Raw genomic sequence first — 18,378 nt, forward strand, 5'->3', positions numbered from 1 at the left:
CCCAGTCAACAGTTCAGGTGCTATTGTCACACGTGATACTGCCCAGCTAGATTTCATACAGACATAGGACCAAATTTTGAGTCTGATTTAATGCAAGAGCTTTGTAAGTGCTATGGTATTTCTAAAAACAGGAACACTCTGCCTCACCCCTCTGGGAAAAGAAGTGTCTTGGAGTCTGTTGGAGCAGAGAGACAACATAGGTGGCTAGAGTATTTACCTGAACTGTTCCCAGCTTATAACAACCCTATCCATGTGTGAGAATTTCCCACAAACCAGCCAGAGAGTATTGAGTAAAGTTCAAAAGAAATATAAATTTATTACAAAAAATCCAAAAATAATTTGAAAATGATAAATCGGGCCCAAAACTGAGGTCAACATAACAAACTACAACTCAGGTAGTGACACAAAGAACTCAAACAAAAAAACTGACCTAACTAACAAGACACGAAGAGAACTTAAATAGTGGGTGATCAAACCACTACTAAACAAGAGATAATTAAACACACACACAAAAAAAACCAAACAAATACAGAGAAACATTTACTAAATCTTTAAATTAAATAAATATTAGAATTGAACTAACTTTCAAAAGAAACAAACATTAAAGAAATAATGAAACTAAACTAAAAAAACAAATTTCCCCCTCCCCTGGTGAGCAGGTGGAATGGCCCACTGAGAAGTTGACCGCCAGTGGGCATCAGCTGGAAATCATCTTAATTCCATCTGTAGCTCCCTGGGAAACTGGTAAACTCAAACAAAAGAAATTTAGTGCATTTAACAAAAATGATAAAAAACTGACAAATAAAGATAACTAAATGGGTGCACTACACATAGTTAACTAAATTGGTCAAATTAATAAAAACAAATTTAAAAATAAAAATCTAAACTATTCAAACAAATATATAAAGTAATATTAAAGAAAAACAGAAAACAATTACTTTTATTCTGTGACAGCAGGGACAGCTGTCACACCATGACTCTACAGGTTATGCCCCTTCATTTTTGGTGTTTGGAAAACACTTACGGCAACCAGTGGATATGGGATTGGGAATGGGACAACTCCAGTGTCAGCATGACATGGGAGGATGAGTTGAAGACAATAATGCAGAGCTGTCCTTTGCCTATGAATTGCTAAATGGCACATAACAAAAGCTGGTTTTTACAACAAGAAGGTATATGACAGGAAAGTGCAAACCCTGCCTGGCACCTGGTGGGAAGGTGTGGGTGAGAAACCGAAATGGGATAGGACAAGGTAAATTGCATCCAGGATGGAAAGTTGAACCTCATGTTACAGTGAAGCAAGTAGGAGAAATGGTGTACAAAGTGCAGCCAGAGAAGAGAGGACGTGAAAAAATGTTCATTGAAACTTTGTATTGCTTGTTTAAAGAAGGAACCCCAGCTGGTAGCTAGCAAGGAGAGTGTGGTAGGGACTAGTATAGGTCCCCTATTTTATGTTGTCATGCCTACCCCTCAGCTCCTTTTCAGAAAGAGATTTTAGGACCTCGATGTTCTGCAAGAGCAGAACCTAGGACAACCTCCTGCTCGATATAGACTGGAAGAACAGTGCGAGGTACTGTCATTGTAAAAGTGTGGGGGAATGTTGGACTGGGAAAAATGTGATTGTTTTTTGTTGTTGTTGTTTTACTTTGCATATTTAGATTGTGTTGGCATTTAACAACCCAAACACAGTATATGGAAGGTGGTTGTCTAAGGAGGCGGAGCACAGTAATTGAAAGTCCATACAGCTGAGTGTTCAAAATAAAATAAATTGTAAAAGAAAGATGGGACTAGCTGATTCTGCAAGCTACAGAAATGGACAGGCTACAGAGTGAGGGGCAGTCGGAATCCCCATGCCTCCATACTGCCCTAATCCCCCAGTACAGAGGATTAGGGTAAATAGAGCTTCGTCTCGATCAGAGATTACCAGCAGAAACATGTCCTCCAACAAAGTCTTGATGTGGGGATGCTGGTGTTTTGCTGTTTCTTCCTTTTTGCTGGATCGGGCTGAAAGATGCTTCATAGCTCAAGGTTGGCAAAAAAGAGCTCGCTGCAGACAGATCGCCTCCACCAGAAGCAGCATAGTGAGCAAGGGCCAACTTGTGTCTCTGGTTACCAGAACGCTCTGGTAATTATTGAATCCTGTATTTTATTGGGAAAAAATAATTGTTTTATTGGGTCACCACTAAGGTGATTTGTCTTTGTAATAAAACGTCTTGAACTTAACTGTTTCGCTTCCTGTATTTTTGAGTTGCTTGCTCCTTGTGCCAGAGATAGAGTGCAGGCCATTCTAGCCACACTCATCAGCAGAACCAGTCCTGAGAGGAAAGTCACGTTATGCTTCTTTATTTTTATTAAATAATTTTGATGAAAAGCTACTAAATGTCAAGAATTTCACTGCCATCCACTAGAAAACTTAAATCTCTTGTTTATATTTTCAGTATACAAAAATGATGAATACCAGAGGACCAACTTTGGGCACTACTGTTTTACAGTGTATTGCTTAAGTGAGTCCCGTTGCATCTTTTATGCCAGTACATCTCTCTCCAACCAGTCATTTAAAAATAGAAAAGAAAAAAAAAATACATTCCATCTATTTTTTGATAATATTTCATACAAATGTATGTCTTATGATTTGCTTAATTTCTAGATTGTATATACAGTCTGTAGTCTTTATATACAGTACACAGGAAACAAAACAAGTCATGTGATATGTTCAATAGAAAAGATTGCATTTGCAGGCAATGTGGCTCAAGCAGAAGAAAGGTTTCTGACCTGCTGAGTTTGAAATCTGGAGAGAAGATGAGTTTCCCGGGATGATCCACAGACCTCCACATAAGACCCAGCATCAGGATCTCCAGCCAGCAGCACTTTAGCTGGTGGATTTGGTCTGCTAAACTTAACTCCACGAAGCCTGTTGAAAATCATGCAAAGTAAAAAATAAAAGACCAGTTATGACCTAGAGCAACTCAAAATATACAATTAGGGTCAAAATTGTTATTCTCCCAAGAAAATGTAAGACTTTTTAAAAAAATTTCCCAAGTGTTGTTGAACAGATCAACAATTTTCTAATTCAATTTTTGGAAAGAAAAAGAATCCTAATTTTATTTTGAGTGGTTACATCACAGTTTTTCTCAATTGCTTTGACCAGCTTGAAGGAACTGGAATCCACTCAGTTGTCATCATCACTGCTTCAGCAGAGCACAAGACAACTCCCCAAAATGTATGAATTATTTCTCACTGCTTTGGCATACTACCCATATCCTTCTGCCAGCCAACACAGATGTCATTCAAGCAGTCCAAACTCCCTTGTTTAATGATAACCAACAGCAAACGCCTGCTCCTGACTATTAGAAGCTACCTATATCAGTGTGAATTCACTAAAGCACCTGTTTAACTTTACATATCCTTATATTTGACCGCAGGCCTTTACCAGCTTGTTGGTCTTTCTTAGATTCAGCAACAAAAATATGTTGTTCTTTACCAGTATGTTAACTTTCTTATTCCGATTTTATCTCTGTTTACATTTATAGTATTTTCTGTATTATGTATAGTATTTCAGTTTTCTGGAACGTTTTGAAAAATGTTGTACAATTAATATTTTTTTTAGATTCTTGATACATATTTTCTGAAAGCATGCCCCAAACTTTCAGAACTCTACACACAAATAGAAAAACACACATATGGGAAAAACGTTTCCATGATACTGCAAATTGAAACTACATTTAATGCAATGTTGTCTCTTCTTAAAGTTGTATTTTGTTTTTAGATTCATACACAGAGCTTTATATAAATAGACTTTTATAAGAACCAGCTGAACACTGATGTGCTCCATGTAAAACACTATGATGAATGGAAAACACTTCTCCATCATAATGATTGAGTTACACTTATTATGGACAGTACATGCATAAGTGTGTTGTAAAATATTTTAAATATTGCTTTCATACTCAGAACACATAAATACATAGTAACAAATCTATTTTATTTTTCACACAAAAATCTAGCATGGCTAATCCAGCCATGAAAGCATGGCTTTGTCTCTTGCATGTGACATATCTCCACATGCATTCCCATAGCTTGAAGAAGGGGAAGATCCATTTGTGACAACTGTGATGAGTCAGTGTGCATAGTTTTGAATGCTGAAAATTCTATATTGTGTTTTGAAAAAAGTGTTTTACAACTGCAATATCAGTGTAAAGCGGGAACAGTGCTTGTAGTTTAGCAGAATTGGTTCAGGGGATTGGGGCATGTCTTGCATATTGTGGTCATTGTGCCTCAAGTACCGGTAAACAGTTTTGTATCAGAGCATTTCTGACTTTTCAAAAACGATAATCTAATGAGTAATAATAATCAGTTTATGTAGAAAGATAACAAATGGTATTTGCATGAAAGCAATGTAATGGATTATACTAGGAATTTTTAATGTTTGAGCCATTTCTTTACAATGACTGTCTTATTTGACACTATTAATTTGGTCAAATGTATAGTGTCCTAACTCACTGTGACAGGGAGTCCTTCACAGTGAGTTAGGTTTGTAGAAGTTTGTTCTAATAGAGGAATCATGTGTATAAATTGCACACCTCTTTCATGCGCAACTTATACATAGGAATCATCTGTATAAGATGATAGACATCTTATACAAATGTGTATTATGTATGAGATGAATCACAGCTGATTCATGATTCATAGTTGTGATGTAGTGGCAGTCTTGTGAGGTATTTATGCTAATTTACACAGGTAAGCCTATTTTAGGGTAGCGGACCAGCAGCTGCCCCCTATTTTCCAAAAATTGGGATTTATAAAGAAAACACACGCAGGTAAAATGCATGCGCAGTGCTTTATAAATGTGATTATTTTTGCGCCCCGCACTTTTCTGAATTTGTCTATGCACCAATTTTTTTTTACTGTGAAAGGAGCAAACTCTTTTATACACGAGAGCCTTCATCTTTTCAAATGTGACCTGTGTGCAAGAAGGAAGAAAAACAATGATGACAATGCAGATGAAGCTGTTAATGTGCTGGCTCTGGTCAGACAACAGTTTTAAAATCATAGGATATTATGGTGGCCAACAGGTACAAACGTGCAGCAAACAAGTGAAGAACAAATGCAACAAAGAAGAGATACAAACAAAAAAAGAGACACAAAATAGAATATAACCACAAATAAAAGAAAGCAAACAAAAAGAGAAATGCAAACAAAAAAGACTCCAACTTTGTTGGAGTCTTTTTGCAGCAAACAAAAAAAGACAACTTTAAGTGTTAGTGAGATAATTTTTCTTAAAAGAATATATGTTCATTTCTAACAGATAGGATGAAGTATTTTAAGTTGTTTGAGTCACGTTTTAAGATTTGTGTAAAATGAATGTTTTTTTACTTTGTGTCAAACTCTTTTTGCTGAAAGTTATCACAAAATTTGCATATATGTGAAAGGGTGTGAGACATAAACAGAGAAAGGGCCGAAGCGTGGAACTGAGCTATGTGCAGCAACCTCATGTCTCCTGTAGCTGTCAAGGTATTTTGTAGTTATGTTTGCAATATTTTGTAAATTATTGTGTTTTAATTATTTAATATTTTAATTTAGAGTAGATGATGAAGAATTAATCTTCTAAAGACCTCCAAAGTGGCAGGCGGCCATGAGGAAACTTTTGTGAAAGCACGTGTCACCTGTCTGTCTGTAAATGTATCTATATCTAAAGCTTTGTGTTTTATTTTTATAGTTTCCACTATAAAAATAACTTTAAATTTTTTTGTAAAAGTTCATGGCATTAACTTTTTTCAAGAGCCTGTCAAAAGCCTGTCAAAAGAGCTCTTTTAAGAGCCATGCCTGCGTTGTCACATTGGAGCTACACAAACAAAAAAGAGATGCAAACAAAAAAGACTACAACCACAAATGAAATGCAGCAAACGACAAAAGGAGATTATTTTGGTTTGCTGCAATTCATTTATATGCTTCTCTTTTTTGTTTGCATGTCTTCTTTGTTGCATTTGTTTTTCACTTGTTTGTTGCGCATTTGCACAGGCCGGCCACCTGTCAGCCATCAGATATGCTGACAGGTGCAAACGCACCTGTCAGCTCAAACCAGAATGGCCAGACTAGTTTGAACTGATAGAACGGCAACAATAAGTGACTGGTGAGTGTATATTTATAAATCTGAACAAACATGCAAAAAAAATTATTTCACAAAACATCAGAACCTACTATTCAAGTCTGTAGTATGAAAGTAGTCAATGGGAATTTTATACTGAGATTTAGATTTATTGATTGATTACAAATGGTAATCTTAAAGTGAAAGCACACTTTGTTATGTGTGCTTAAAACATAGGTTTGAACTTTTCAATAAAAATGTCAGTTACTAAGGTGACATTAAGTTCATTATTTATTGCCAGCTATTATTTTGACCTGGGTAGCTTTTGTGAAATAATTTGGTTTCTGTGTGCAAAATACATTCAAAATAAAAACTAGGATGTTTGTAAAAGCACTAGTAGCCCCAAAGGAGCTGGCCCAAGTGGCTGGGAAGAGAGCTATCTGGCCTCCCTACTTCAACCAGACCCCAAATAAGTGGAAGAAGATGGATCTGTTTAACACTGCTTGAGAAATTTTTGAAAAACCTCAACATTTTCATTCATTTTTATCTCAACTGTACATACAGATACAGTATATATACAGATAGAGTATAACCAATAACATGGTTGAAATCAGGCAGATGATTTCAAGACCACTTGCTGAAGTTCAAAGTGAGCTTATGAATGAAGAAAATGGATTTAGTTGACATTCAACATGGAGTGGTCATTGGTTCCAGGTCTGAGGATTTTATAACCTGCTGATCTGCTTCAGCAGATTTCCACCAACAACTATCTTTCATCTTTATCTATTTAAAGATAATGGTCTAGCAAACAGAAAATATGGAGTAACCAGCAGCTGCACAGATAAATATACCTTGTCAAAGATAACATAAGAATAGGCGACTGTTTTTAGATTATGGAGGAGCAACAATGGCTCAAAGAGCCACTGACAGAGCACCAACTGTAAACCCACAACACGTAAAACCTTGAAGTAGATGATCGACAGCAGCAGAACACCAACCCAGCTGCCATCATCAGCTAACATGGACCTGATGCTACTATTCACAAACACAAGGCATGTTGAACTGGAGTTCAGCAGCAACATTCAGATGACAGGGTCAGAACTTTGTGCTATAGGGACAGTATTGACTTTTTTGAGCTTTACATCATGTTACAATGTTATTCCCTCATTACCAATATATCTGGAGTGTTGTGTTGATTCTATCATGCATGTTTAAGAAATCTTCTAATTTACATGGCAACCATTCATCTGTGCAAAATGGTTGGGTGGACCAAGCGCCTCCATAAGTGAAGAAGCTCTTCATGAAATCTGCAATTTCCAAGTTTCTGAGCTTCCGCCTCACAAAACCACGCTCTCCCCGTGACGCCCCCAGTCAAGTCCTTCAAACTAGCCAGTAGCAACTAGCAAACACCTGGTGGAACTGTACATCTGCTGAGCACATTATAGGAGATACTTCTTAATATTGTGGAGAGAGTACTGAGAATTTAAATCTTGTTCAAAATTTCCAGCAATATAATTGCTGAAAATTATATTGCTGAATATAAGCAAGCTATTAGTTATATTGCTTATATTCAGCAATATAAGCTTTTGGTATAGTTCAAAAACGGTATCTTTGAGCTATACCATTTTTATCAAATCAGGGGTGTCAACATCCAGTCCTCGTGGGGTGTTGTCCTGCAACCTTTAGATATGCCTCTGCTGCACCACACCTGAATAGAATAATAGGTCATTAGCAAGGCTCCGGAGAACAAGGAGGAGGCAAATAAGCCATTTCATTTCAGCGTTTTTTTGTACCTGTGGCACATCTAAAAACTGCAGGACAGCGGCCCTTGAGGACTGGAGTTTAACACCCTGGTTTAAATGGTATAGTTCAAATATTGTTGAGCATTAAAAGATATTCAATAATCTACAGATGTTCACAAAGAGGGAGGACATCCTGCAATCAAACTAATATTTTAACTGTGGCCAAATTTGAACTCTCTGTTCAATCAGACAGAGCTACAGCAGTTTTAAAAAGAAGATTGGGCAATAATGTCAGTCTCTTTGTTTGAGATTTGTCTCTACCAGCTGATCAAATCTAGTAGAGACAAATGACAAATAGCCAGTACTTGTATAGCACTTTTATAAAGTCCAGAAGAGTCACGCTCCACACTACATCCAGACACATTCACCCATTCACACGCTGGTAGTGGAAAGTTCCTGGATCGTAGCCTCAGTTGCTCTGGGGCACACTGACAAGAAGCAATGTTGCATGCACCAGTGCCTGCTGTTTGGCCCTCTGAACACCCACAAGCATGTTGGTGGAACATGGTTCTTTAAAGTTCTCACTGGGAGCCTGAAAACAGTGACGATTTCTTTATAGAAAAAAATTCAAAACCAAATATCATGTATCTTTTACTTTACACATGAAGAAAGGGAGGCACTACTTAGTGTTTGTCTGTCACATAAAATGCCAATAAAATACATTGAAACTTGTGGTTATAAATTACAAAATGGGAAACAGTTTAATGGGAGTGAATACTTGATGTAAACTGCAGAAACATCTACATATAATTTATTCTCTCCTCATAACCAATTAAACTTTTCTAAGTGCAACAATGTTTAAAACAAGGACAGACCAAGAATAAATAATTATAAGTTAAAAATAACAAAAAATGAACAACAGCACTGCATTTTACTTGACAGACAGTACCAAGATCTCTAGTAGCTGGCTGTTAGTCGTTGTCAGAGCAGAAAATGTGCACTCATTTTCACTTCAGAGGGAAGGTACAAAATCACACAAATCAAGTAAAAAAAAAAAAAAAAAAACCTACTTCTGGGAAGATTATTTTTATTCAAAACCACTGTATGCTACCTGCTGAGATGAACTCTGACTGACAGGATGAGGGAGAATATGAGGAAGGGAAAAGAAACAGGGAGAACACATAGCAGAATGAGAGCAGAACAGAAAAAAAGATACATGTGACGTTACCTGGACTAAAAGCCAACTTGATGGAAAGATCAAGAAAAAGGGTAAGGAAGCCTCCAAGGTAAAGAACCAAAGTATTTTAATGTTTTATTTGCTTCCATGTTAGAGGTGAAATGATAAAGTCAGGATTTTCCACCTAGAAACCTTTAAGTCTCTATCCAGCTAAAGATGAGTAGAAGTAAAAAATCTGAAGAGATTTGATCCATCTCACCAGGAATCTTTTTGGCCCAGCTGATCATGAGTACCAGCTCCTTGTCCGCCAGGTTGGTAAGAGACATCATCATGCTAGCCTGAGTGAAGGGCTTCTTCAAATCCTCCATGAGGTAGATCTCAGGGGGCTCTGCCTCCATTATTCGGGAGACGAACTCCTCTGGGCTCATGAACGACTGGTTACCTTGGCTCGGCTGAGCCAGAGGGGGAAGGGACAGTTCAATCGGTGGGAAGCGTTGAACCTGCGGAGCCATCCCGACCCTTACCAAACTCCTGCCTGTTGCATCTCGAAGTTGGAGTCTACTACGATGATGTCGGGCCCCTCGATAGCTGCAGCGTTCACGCCTCACACCTAAATAATGTAGTGGGGCAAAGGAAGCCTACATTACCTGTAATGAATGTACTTTATGCCACATACTGACAAGTTTTACTTATAAAAGACAAATCCACAGAATCTGAGATTTAAAGGTTCACTAATATGCAAAATTCCCTTTTTGGATGATTCTGCATGACCAAGTGGTAGTACAGAAATAGTAGAAAAGCAAAAATGAAACAACCAACCATTTTTTGGTAAATGTTTTGCTGGGGTCCGGAAAACTGTTTCAAAGACCTCTAAATTGTTGTGTCATTGTTTTTTTACAGAGAAACATAAAGTCCAGGCCCTCAACTTGCAACTTAGAGCTCCACCGACTTCTTTACAAACTATCTCTGTACAATGACTGCTGGAAAAGAAAAGTGTTTTGTTGTTGGCTTCTATAGAGCACGTGTCAGTGCATTTTCTCCCAGTCATGAAGAACAGAGCTTCATTTTATTTTTGCTTGCAATGTTACTGCAATATTGCCAAAATAAAGTTATAGTTGGCACAGATCATTTTCATCCATAGGTTTTTTTGTCAGCAGCAGCTCATTTGGATAATCATGATGTTGTTGTAGAACAAAACAATCCTTAATGAACTCCAAACATGCAAAACTGATCAATATCTGAGAATAATTTTGTCTATTAAATGTAATGGACATATTTTGTAAAGTCCATAGGACTACTCCAGCTTGAACATATCCAACCATAATAATGGACTTTTTATAATAAATAGTTCATGAAACATTTGATTTGTATGTCGTGCATCAGGATGGTATTATTCAGTTCTGTACATGTACCAAAGAAGGCATTTGAATATAGCACTTTTAGCTTCATTCCTGAGGAAAAGCGTTCCTACAGTGTAGCAACTTTCTTTCATCAAAAGGTTTTCAACTGCCAGTTACCCACAAAGGCCCACAAAATATCCACGTAAATAAATGTCCTAAGATGTGAAGTTGATGTCATTAGATGAAAGAATCAGAAAGAATTCCTCTAGAACTTTATAACATACTGAGTTTGTAGATATGGAATCACCCAGGGTGATATTTTACTCCTTAAGCCTCTTTAACACAAATGTTAACACTATTGCAAGATGGAGAAATGCAAAGAATATTAGTAAAATTATGCTTACCACACTTCATCATGCCTACTTCGTAGCATTTCTGCAAGCGGCAGGCCTGGCAGCTTTTACGTCGGTTCTTGTCAATAGTGCATTGATTTGTGGCAGGGCAAATGTAGTTGTTGTGTCCTGGGAAAAGAGGAACAAGTGACAAAGTTGTTTTATAGTTAAAAAGCAAATAAATTTATAGACAAGAGCTTTAGAAAGAGTTAATACCTTGAATACTTCTCTTGAAAAAAGCTTTGCAACCTTCACATGACCACACACCGTAGTGATACCCAGAGGCATAGTCATGGCAGACAGCGCAGAAGTGCATGTCAGCTTTCCCTACAGCAGATGAACATGAAGAAGACTTTATTCCTTCTCCTGCTTCTTCTGATTTCTTCCTCTGGAGCTTGTTACAGCTGATGACAGAGCTGCAGAAAAAAGCATAGACTCAGTGAAAAGGACAACTTGACATCATGGGTTTTTGGCTCATCATTCCTTGGTGATTTGTCCTCCATCCAACCCTATTATCCGAGAAACTCATTGGTACATATGAAATCACAATTGCAGTGGTCATGTTATCTGATACATATATATATCTGAAGTCACATTACTTTGTAATCTAATTTCTACCATTAAAAACATTACAAAGTAATGTAATGGGTAGAAATGCAAAACCATTTCTACCCATTAAGTTCAATAAATTTTATTGACAATATGTAATAGACCAGCACAAAGTGTTGAATATTTTAAAGTGGATAGTAAATTTTTGTTTTAAGACTAAAAGTGAGAAGTGGAGATATATTCAAAACCTATTTTATTGAATATAGTAAAGAAACAAAATCACCTAATCACAGTATTAGGACCTGTGTATTCCAAAGGTCTGCACTTTACGGAAGAAAAAAGTCAAGTTGAACGTGCTTTGAGAGCAAAATTGAACTTTGCAACCAACGTGTAAAACAAATGGAATATCCCTCTGAACACAATATAAAACAAGGTGGTGGTAACATCATGTGTTCAAACATAATAATAATGAGTTGGACATTCTTTTGCATTTCTGAGTGGTTTGATAAAAGTTCTTACTTTTACCTATAGTTGATTTTATCCTGTATTGGAACTCAACACTGGAATCTCTAGAATATTTAGCTTCCAAATGATTATGTACATAAAAATGGTGTCACAAGATTACAATTAACTTATGCCATAGTTGTAAAACATTTATTTATTTAAAATAGGAAAAGTTTAGTAGAAATTGGATCTGGCTCCGCACAGTTGCTGTTTTACAGCAGATTCCTATTCTGCAGAACAGAACAAATGCATGAGACTTCTTACAAAGTAGCAGTTATTTTTCATTTCAAAAGAGACAATGGTGTGTCTTGGGATGAACTTTATATATTATGGGATGTCATTCCATGTTTTTTATATGTTTATTTCTATAAATATACAAAATGATTTCTGCTTCTAACAGTTGTTAAAGACTGGTCTTTACATGGATGCAGAAATCTGCTGTAGCAGATTTTTTTTATAAGGACACTAATGGGTTAATACTCATCAGAAGTGACAGAGGCAGCTGATGTCACATTAAGTGCATTTTTGGACCTCTCATTCTTTCTTTCTAAGATATGTGTTTGGAATTCTATATCAATTGCACTTTTAAAGATTCATTTAGTTAAAAAAATTGTGATGTTTTAAAGTACCCCAAATAGAAGAATGGGGCAAACTTACCTTTTTAATATTCAAAGTAGGAAAGCACTTCTCCCCAAAATACTTACAGCTGTAATCAAAGTAAATTGTGCTTATTTTGCTTATAAAGTTTTTACTCAGCGGCCTGAATACAGAGATTTATCTGTACAAAATTTGGAAAATTATGTATCATTTTCCTTCCACTTCAACAGTCTGCATTACTGGTGATGTGTTATGTCTGTCAAATAAATCCTTCATATCATTTTTCTTTTATTATTTTGCAAGACACTGTAAACAGTTAGTTTATTGTGCACAATTAAGTAACTTTTGCTCTGTGAGCGTGTGCATAGGGGTATAAAATAGAGAAATATCACAGTTCACTATGGACCTGGTTTTAGTCATGGTTGACAAATTTTCTGTATATTTCAATTAGAAAACAAACACAAATGTAAGTTTTCTGAATAAATACTGTAATAATTTTAATAATAAAACCACTTGAAAATAATCAGATTTGTTTACAAATAGAAATATGCTGAAGCCATTTCTTTTTTTTCCATTTTTTTTCTCCGAAGAGTTTTTGTGGCACTAATGGCTCGTATTTTTGCAGCAGTAGGCAGACAAGAAAGAGGGCGAGGAGAAGGGGGAAGGTTGCCGGGACCAGGAGTCGAACCTGTAACGTCCACATCGAGGACCAAGGCCTCCAAGCATGGGGCGTGCTAAACCCCCTGCGCCACCACAGCATGCCCCGCTGAAGCTGAAGTATATGACTTATACACAGACAGTTGTCTGTGAATGAAGAGTGGGTCTCTATGCCCATTTGATATATAGACAACTCAGTGTAGGACTTGTTCTTGAATGCGTCACAGAAGCAGAGCAGTTGGGGAAAGATCTCTTGATGGATGGGCTCTTCTAGCGTCAGTACTGCTGTGAGGTCTCATGGCTGCTGCTGCTGTGAACACTTCCATTGTATTTTTGATTGTATGTTTATAATGTCTTTTTATTGTTTGGGTCTCCTTGTGAGCCAGATTATAGCATAATTGCTCATTTCCATCTGTAGTCTAGGACTACAGATGGAAATGAGCAATTATGCTATAATCTGGCTCATTTACAGTCTATACAGTAGTGTTGACTGTCCATTAATGTGCACTGTCCTTAATAAAGATTAAAGATTATTTTTGGGGATGGTTGAATTATTCAGGCAGCTGGGATTGGACTATAGCTGACTTTCTCTGTACCAGTGATCCTTATATTTGGCTTGACATCTTTTCAGGTTATTCAGGGAGCCAAAAAAAATGTTGTCTTAGGTTTTAGGTTTGCATAGAAGCTAATTTGTGTTTGGTTTTCTGGTTAGCTGTGACACATATCACCTAGATGAATGCCAGAGACCAGGGCATTGGCTAAGTCACTGCTACTAGCACCATTATTTCCTCCTTTTATAAATAATACTCTTGGCTCTCAGTGTTTAACAATATTTCTCTCCCAGATGGGTAACAGAGGAACCTGTAACTGTAAATAGTAGTATGTGATCTCTTTTATCCTTTAGACTTGAACACAAGCTCACAAATTACTTGTTTAGTTGTGTACTTCTCACTAAAGAAGCTGCTACTACTTGTCATGATTCATGTTCTACGTCATGTCCATGCTGAGTTTTGTCAGTCATTCAGCTGCTACGCCTGATTGTTCACCTGTCTCACCTGGGTCCCAACCTACTTAAGCACCTCTCTGCTTCTGCCTTCTTGCCAGATTATCGACAGTCACGAGCTAGTAGAGATTCAACGTTTGCTTCCAAGCCTTCAGTGTATTTACAACCTTTCCTGCCCATGGATTTACCCCTTCTGTTAAGCCCCTCCTGGATCCCGTCTGTTTTGGATTTCTGGACCGTGACCCAAGCTCTGCCCCACAACCACTGAGTTCTGCCTGTCCCTCCTGCTAAGTTTGCTCTCTCTGTCCTTCTGTGTATGACCTCAGCCTGATCATCATCTAAGTCCCTGAATGTTGCTTTTCACCTACAGTTAGGGCCAGAAAAAGTAACAACAATATATGCACAGCACAAAATGAAATAAACAGAATTCAAGTGCAGAGTAACGTTAAAAAAGGTTGAACAAAAATATGTGATAGAAAATGTAGGAATTGTACACATGTGTTTACAAACACTCCACATTTTAGGAGCTCAAAAGTAATTGGACATATAAACATAACCCAAACAAAAAAGTTTTTTCTCAATATTTTGTTGCGAATCCTTTGGAGGCAATCACTGCCTTAAGTCTGGAACCCATGGACATCACCAAACGCTGGGTTTCCTCCTTCTTAATGCTTTGTCAGGCCTTTACAGCCGCAGCCTTCAGGTCTTGCTTGTTAGTGGGTCTTTCCGTCTGAAGTCTGGATTTGAGCAAGTGAAATGCATGCTCAATTGGGTTAAGATCTGGTAATTGACTTGGCCATTGCAGAATATTCCACCTTTTTGCTCTCATGAACTCCTGGGTAGCTTTGGCTGTATGCTTGGGGTCATTATCCATCTGTACTGTGAAGCGCCGTCCAATCAACTTTGCAGCATTTGGCTGAATCTGGGCTGACAGTATATCCCGGTACACTTCAGAATTCATTCGGCTACTCTTGTCTGCTGTTATGTCATCAATAAACACAAGTGACCCAGTGCCATTGAAAGCCATGCATGCCCATGCCATCACGTTGCCTCCACCATGTTTTACAAAGGATGTGGTGTGCCTTGGATCATGTGCCGTTCCCTTTCTTCTCCAAACTTTTTTCTTCCCATCATTCTGGTACAGGTTGATCTTTGTCTCATCTGTCCATAGAATACTTTTCCAGAACTGGGCTGGCTTCTTGAGGTGTTTTTGGGCAAATTTAACTCTGGCCTGTCTATTTTTGGAATTGATGAATGGTTTGCATGTACATGTGAACCCTTTGTATTTGCTTTCATGGAGTCTTCTCTTTACTGTTGACTTAGAGACAGATACACCTACTTCTCTGAGAGTGTTCTGGACCTCAGTTGATGTTGTGAACGGGTCCTTCTTCACCAAAGAAAGTATGCGGCGATCATCCACCACTGTTGTCTTCCGTGGACGCCCAGGCCTTTTTGAATTCCCAAGCTCACCAGTCAATTCCTTTTTCCTCAGAATGTACCCGACTGTTGATTTTGCTACTCCAAGCATGTCTGCTATCTCTCTGATGGATTTTTTCCTTTTTTTCAGCCTCAGGATGTTCTGCTTCACCTCAATTGAGAGCTCATTTGACCGCATGTTGTCTGGTCACAGCAACAGCTTCCAAATGCAAAACCACACACCTGGAAACAACCCCAGACCTTTTAACTACTAACTTGATTACAGGTTAACGAGGGAAAGGCCTTTTGAGTTACTTGCAGCCTTTGAAGTCCATTGTCCAATTACTTTTGGTCCCTTGAAAAAGAGGAGGCTCTGCATTACAGAGCTATGATTCCTAAACCCTTTCTCCGATTTGGATGTGGAAACTCTCATATTGCAGCTGGGAGTGTGCACTTTCAGCCCATACTATATATAAATTGTATTTCTGAACATATTTTTGTCAACAGCTAAAATAACAAAACCTGTGTCACTGTCCAAATATTTCTGGCCCTAACTGTATGTTATATTTTTTCCCTATGGAGGTTGCAATTATTTTACCTGCTGGATTGATGTTGCCTGATCTTTTTTCTGTACTGAAATCCAGAGTAAACACTGGAAGACTAACTTTACGTGAGTTGTTTACAATGTTGGATTTGTCTGGTGTAATATTAGATAATGCCACACTGACACTGCAACACTGTTGGCTGTAATAAAAAAAACATTGTGGTGAGTCTGGATCACTTTCCACATGAATTAAAAAAAGAGTGCCAAACACAACTTCCGAAGGCCCTACATTTGTGTTCTCCACATTTCTGTCCAGAAGACTTTGAGTCATTTGTATAAGCAAAACTGACAAAGGCTCTCTCAGGTGATCATTATCTTAACAAGTTAACGCTGACAGGCTTCATCCACACTGGAAGGAGTCGAGACTCTAAACAGCTTCATTACCTCTTGTGATCCAGTCAGTCATGGCAGATCCTGGTTCAGCTGGAGGGTTCTTCTGGTTGAAGGTGAGTTTTCCTTTCTACTGGTGCTACATGCATGTTCTGTATGAAGGATTGTAGCTCAGTTAATGACACTATTTGAGCGCCAAGTGGACTGCATTGTTTGAGATTTTGGATCTAATCACAATTAATTTTGAGTCTGTCAGTAAGCCGACTTCTTTTTTTGTCAAGTTTTTTTTGCAATAAACTGAACTGCGTCTTTCTTTCTCTACCCTGTCTAAAAATGAATGAGAAGCCTTAAAGCCACAACAACAGACATTAGTGATAGCTGGGAGGCCTGACTGCTTTGTTTTAGTGTCACTTTTTAAAGTTGTACAGCAGAATGCAGAATTCCTCACTTTATGTCTGGATGTCTGGGTTTTTTATGGGTTCAGGTTTAAGACAACACAGCATTTGTGTCAAACACTTTCAAAAACAAATCCATCCAACATTACACTGTTAATCTGTGTATTTTTTTTTTATCCATGGGTGAGTATCAGCAGTCTTACCTGTTGGGGTTCATGCTATGGGATTTTGACTCATGCCAGGATCCTTGTGGGTTTGGTTCATTGTAGACAAGAGGTTGGGTGCAGTGCAGAGTCAAAGAAGGTATGCTGTGGTGACTGTGAGAGGACCAAAAGGCAGAGGGACTCAGAGGGGGACACATGGATGATGGGCTGTCAGTGATGGATGGTCTGGTGTAGCGCAACACCGAAGGACTGTAGAATGTTAAGGGTGGATGTCCGTGGTAGTCATGACTACTGTCTCTGTATGGAGAGGGGATGCAAACAGTGTGGCTTTCTATGCCCATTGGAGGACTGTACATAGTAGGGAGAAGTACTGGGGAAGGCGGCCTCTCTGATGCTTTGGTGTAGTCCCCGTCGTGGAGCTGAAGCATGGGTAAAAGGTCAGCACTCAACCCCGGGGAAGATGCCATGCTGAGCGGATGATGATGACGCCTTAATTGATCTGTATGACTTTGCAGCTCGTTGCTCTACGTGTTCTGTTGGACATAAATCCTGCAGCAGAAACAGAAAACAAAATGTTACTCTCTATTTGAAAGAAAATATTTGTTGCCACTTTCATCTAGTAGCTCATCATCTTTGTCATGTTAATTCTAATTAATCTTCACTAAGCTCGACTGAAATGATAGAAAATGTGCCAATAAAATCTATTATTTATTAACACCCAAGGTCACCTTACATCATTTAACATAAAAAACACAATATAAAAGATACAATTAAAATAACTACAAAAATGAATGAAATGATAGGACAAGAGGATCTGAGGGTTGGGGCAGGTGTAGCAATGTGAAGGAGATCCAAAAAATATGGAGGAGTGGGGGTTGTGGACAGCTTTGAAGATAAGGAGTAGTTTCTACATTGTAAAATACAACTTATAGTATTTGCCCCCAAAAAGTTGAGCTAACATTTTTCAAACATTCTGCTTGGGTAAATTTAACCAAAACAATTTTGTGAAGAGGATCTTTGCCAACAGTTCTGAAACACCAAAGGGAATTTGGTAAATTTTATTACAGTTTTACTGTAATTTTGTTACAATTTTACTGCAATTTTATTACAGGTTTACTGTAATTTGTTTTACAGTTTTACTGGGATTTTATGGCAGTTTCATTATAGTTTTTATTAATATCTTACTGTAATTTTATTAGTATTACTCTAATTTATTTTAAATAACACAGTATTTATATACATGGTTACTATGATTTCATCACATTTTTATCATAATAAAATTACAGAAGTCATATAATATAATTACAAAAAAGTTGTCATTTTACAGTAGTTCATGAAACTGCATATTGCTAGCTTTTAAGCTTAAATTTGAACTTACAAATTAATTGACCAAACTCTCAAAAAATGTTTTATTTTTCAAATA

The 18,378-nt window shown here is 37.6% G+C and overlaps 1 protein-coding gene across 1 annotated transcript in view; it reads right to left on the minus strand.

Moving 5' to 3' along the window:
- The window catches only part of esr2b (estrogen receptor 2b), a 63,159-nt gene that overhangs the window by 20,165 nt on the left and 24,616 nt on the right, over window positions 1-18,378 (minus strand). The window contains exons 2-6 of the mRNA XM_055057251.1: window positions 16,995-17,504; window positions 10,953-11,152; window positions 10,749-10,865; window positions 9,264-9,614; window positions 2,773-2,911 (exon numbers count right to left, since the gene is read on the minus strand). Of these exons, the coding sequence (XP_054913226.1) occupies window positions 2,773-2,911; window positions 9,264-9,614; window positions 10,749-10,865; window positions 10,953-11,152; window positions 16,995-17,422 (1,235 nt within the window). The 5' untranslated portion in view covers window positions 17,423-17,504. The remainder of the gene's footprint in view (window positions 1-2,772; window positions 2,912-9,263; window positions 9,615-10,748; window positions 10,866-10,952; window positions 11,153-16,994; window positions 17,505-18,378) is intronic.

Source organism: Poeciliopsis prolifica, unplaced genomic scaffold, assembly GCF_027474105.1.
Source record: "Poeciliopsis prolifica strain line A6 unplaced genomic scaffold, Auburn_PproV2 SCAFFOLD047, whole genome shotgun sequence".
Classification (NCBI taxonomy): Eukaryota; Metazoa; Chordata; class Actinopteri; order Cyprinodontiformes; family Poeciliidae; genus Poeciliopsis; species Poeciliopsis prolifica.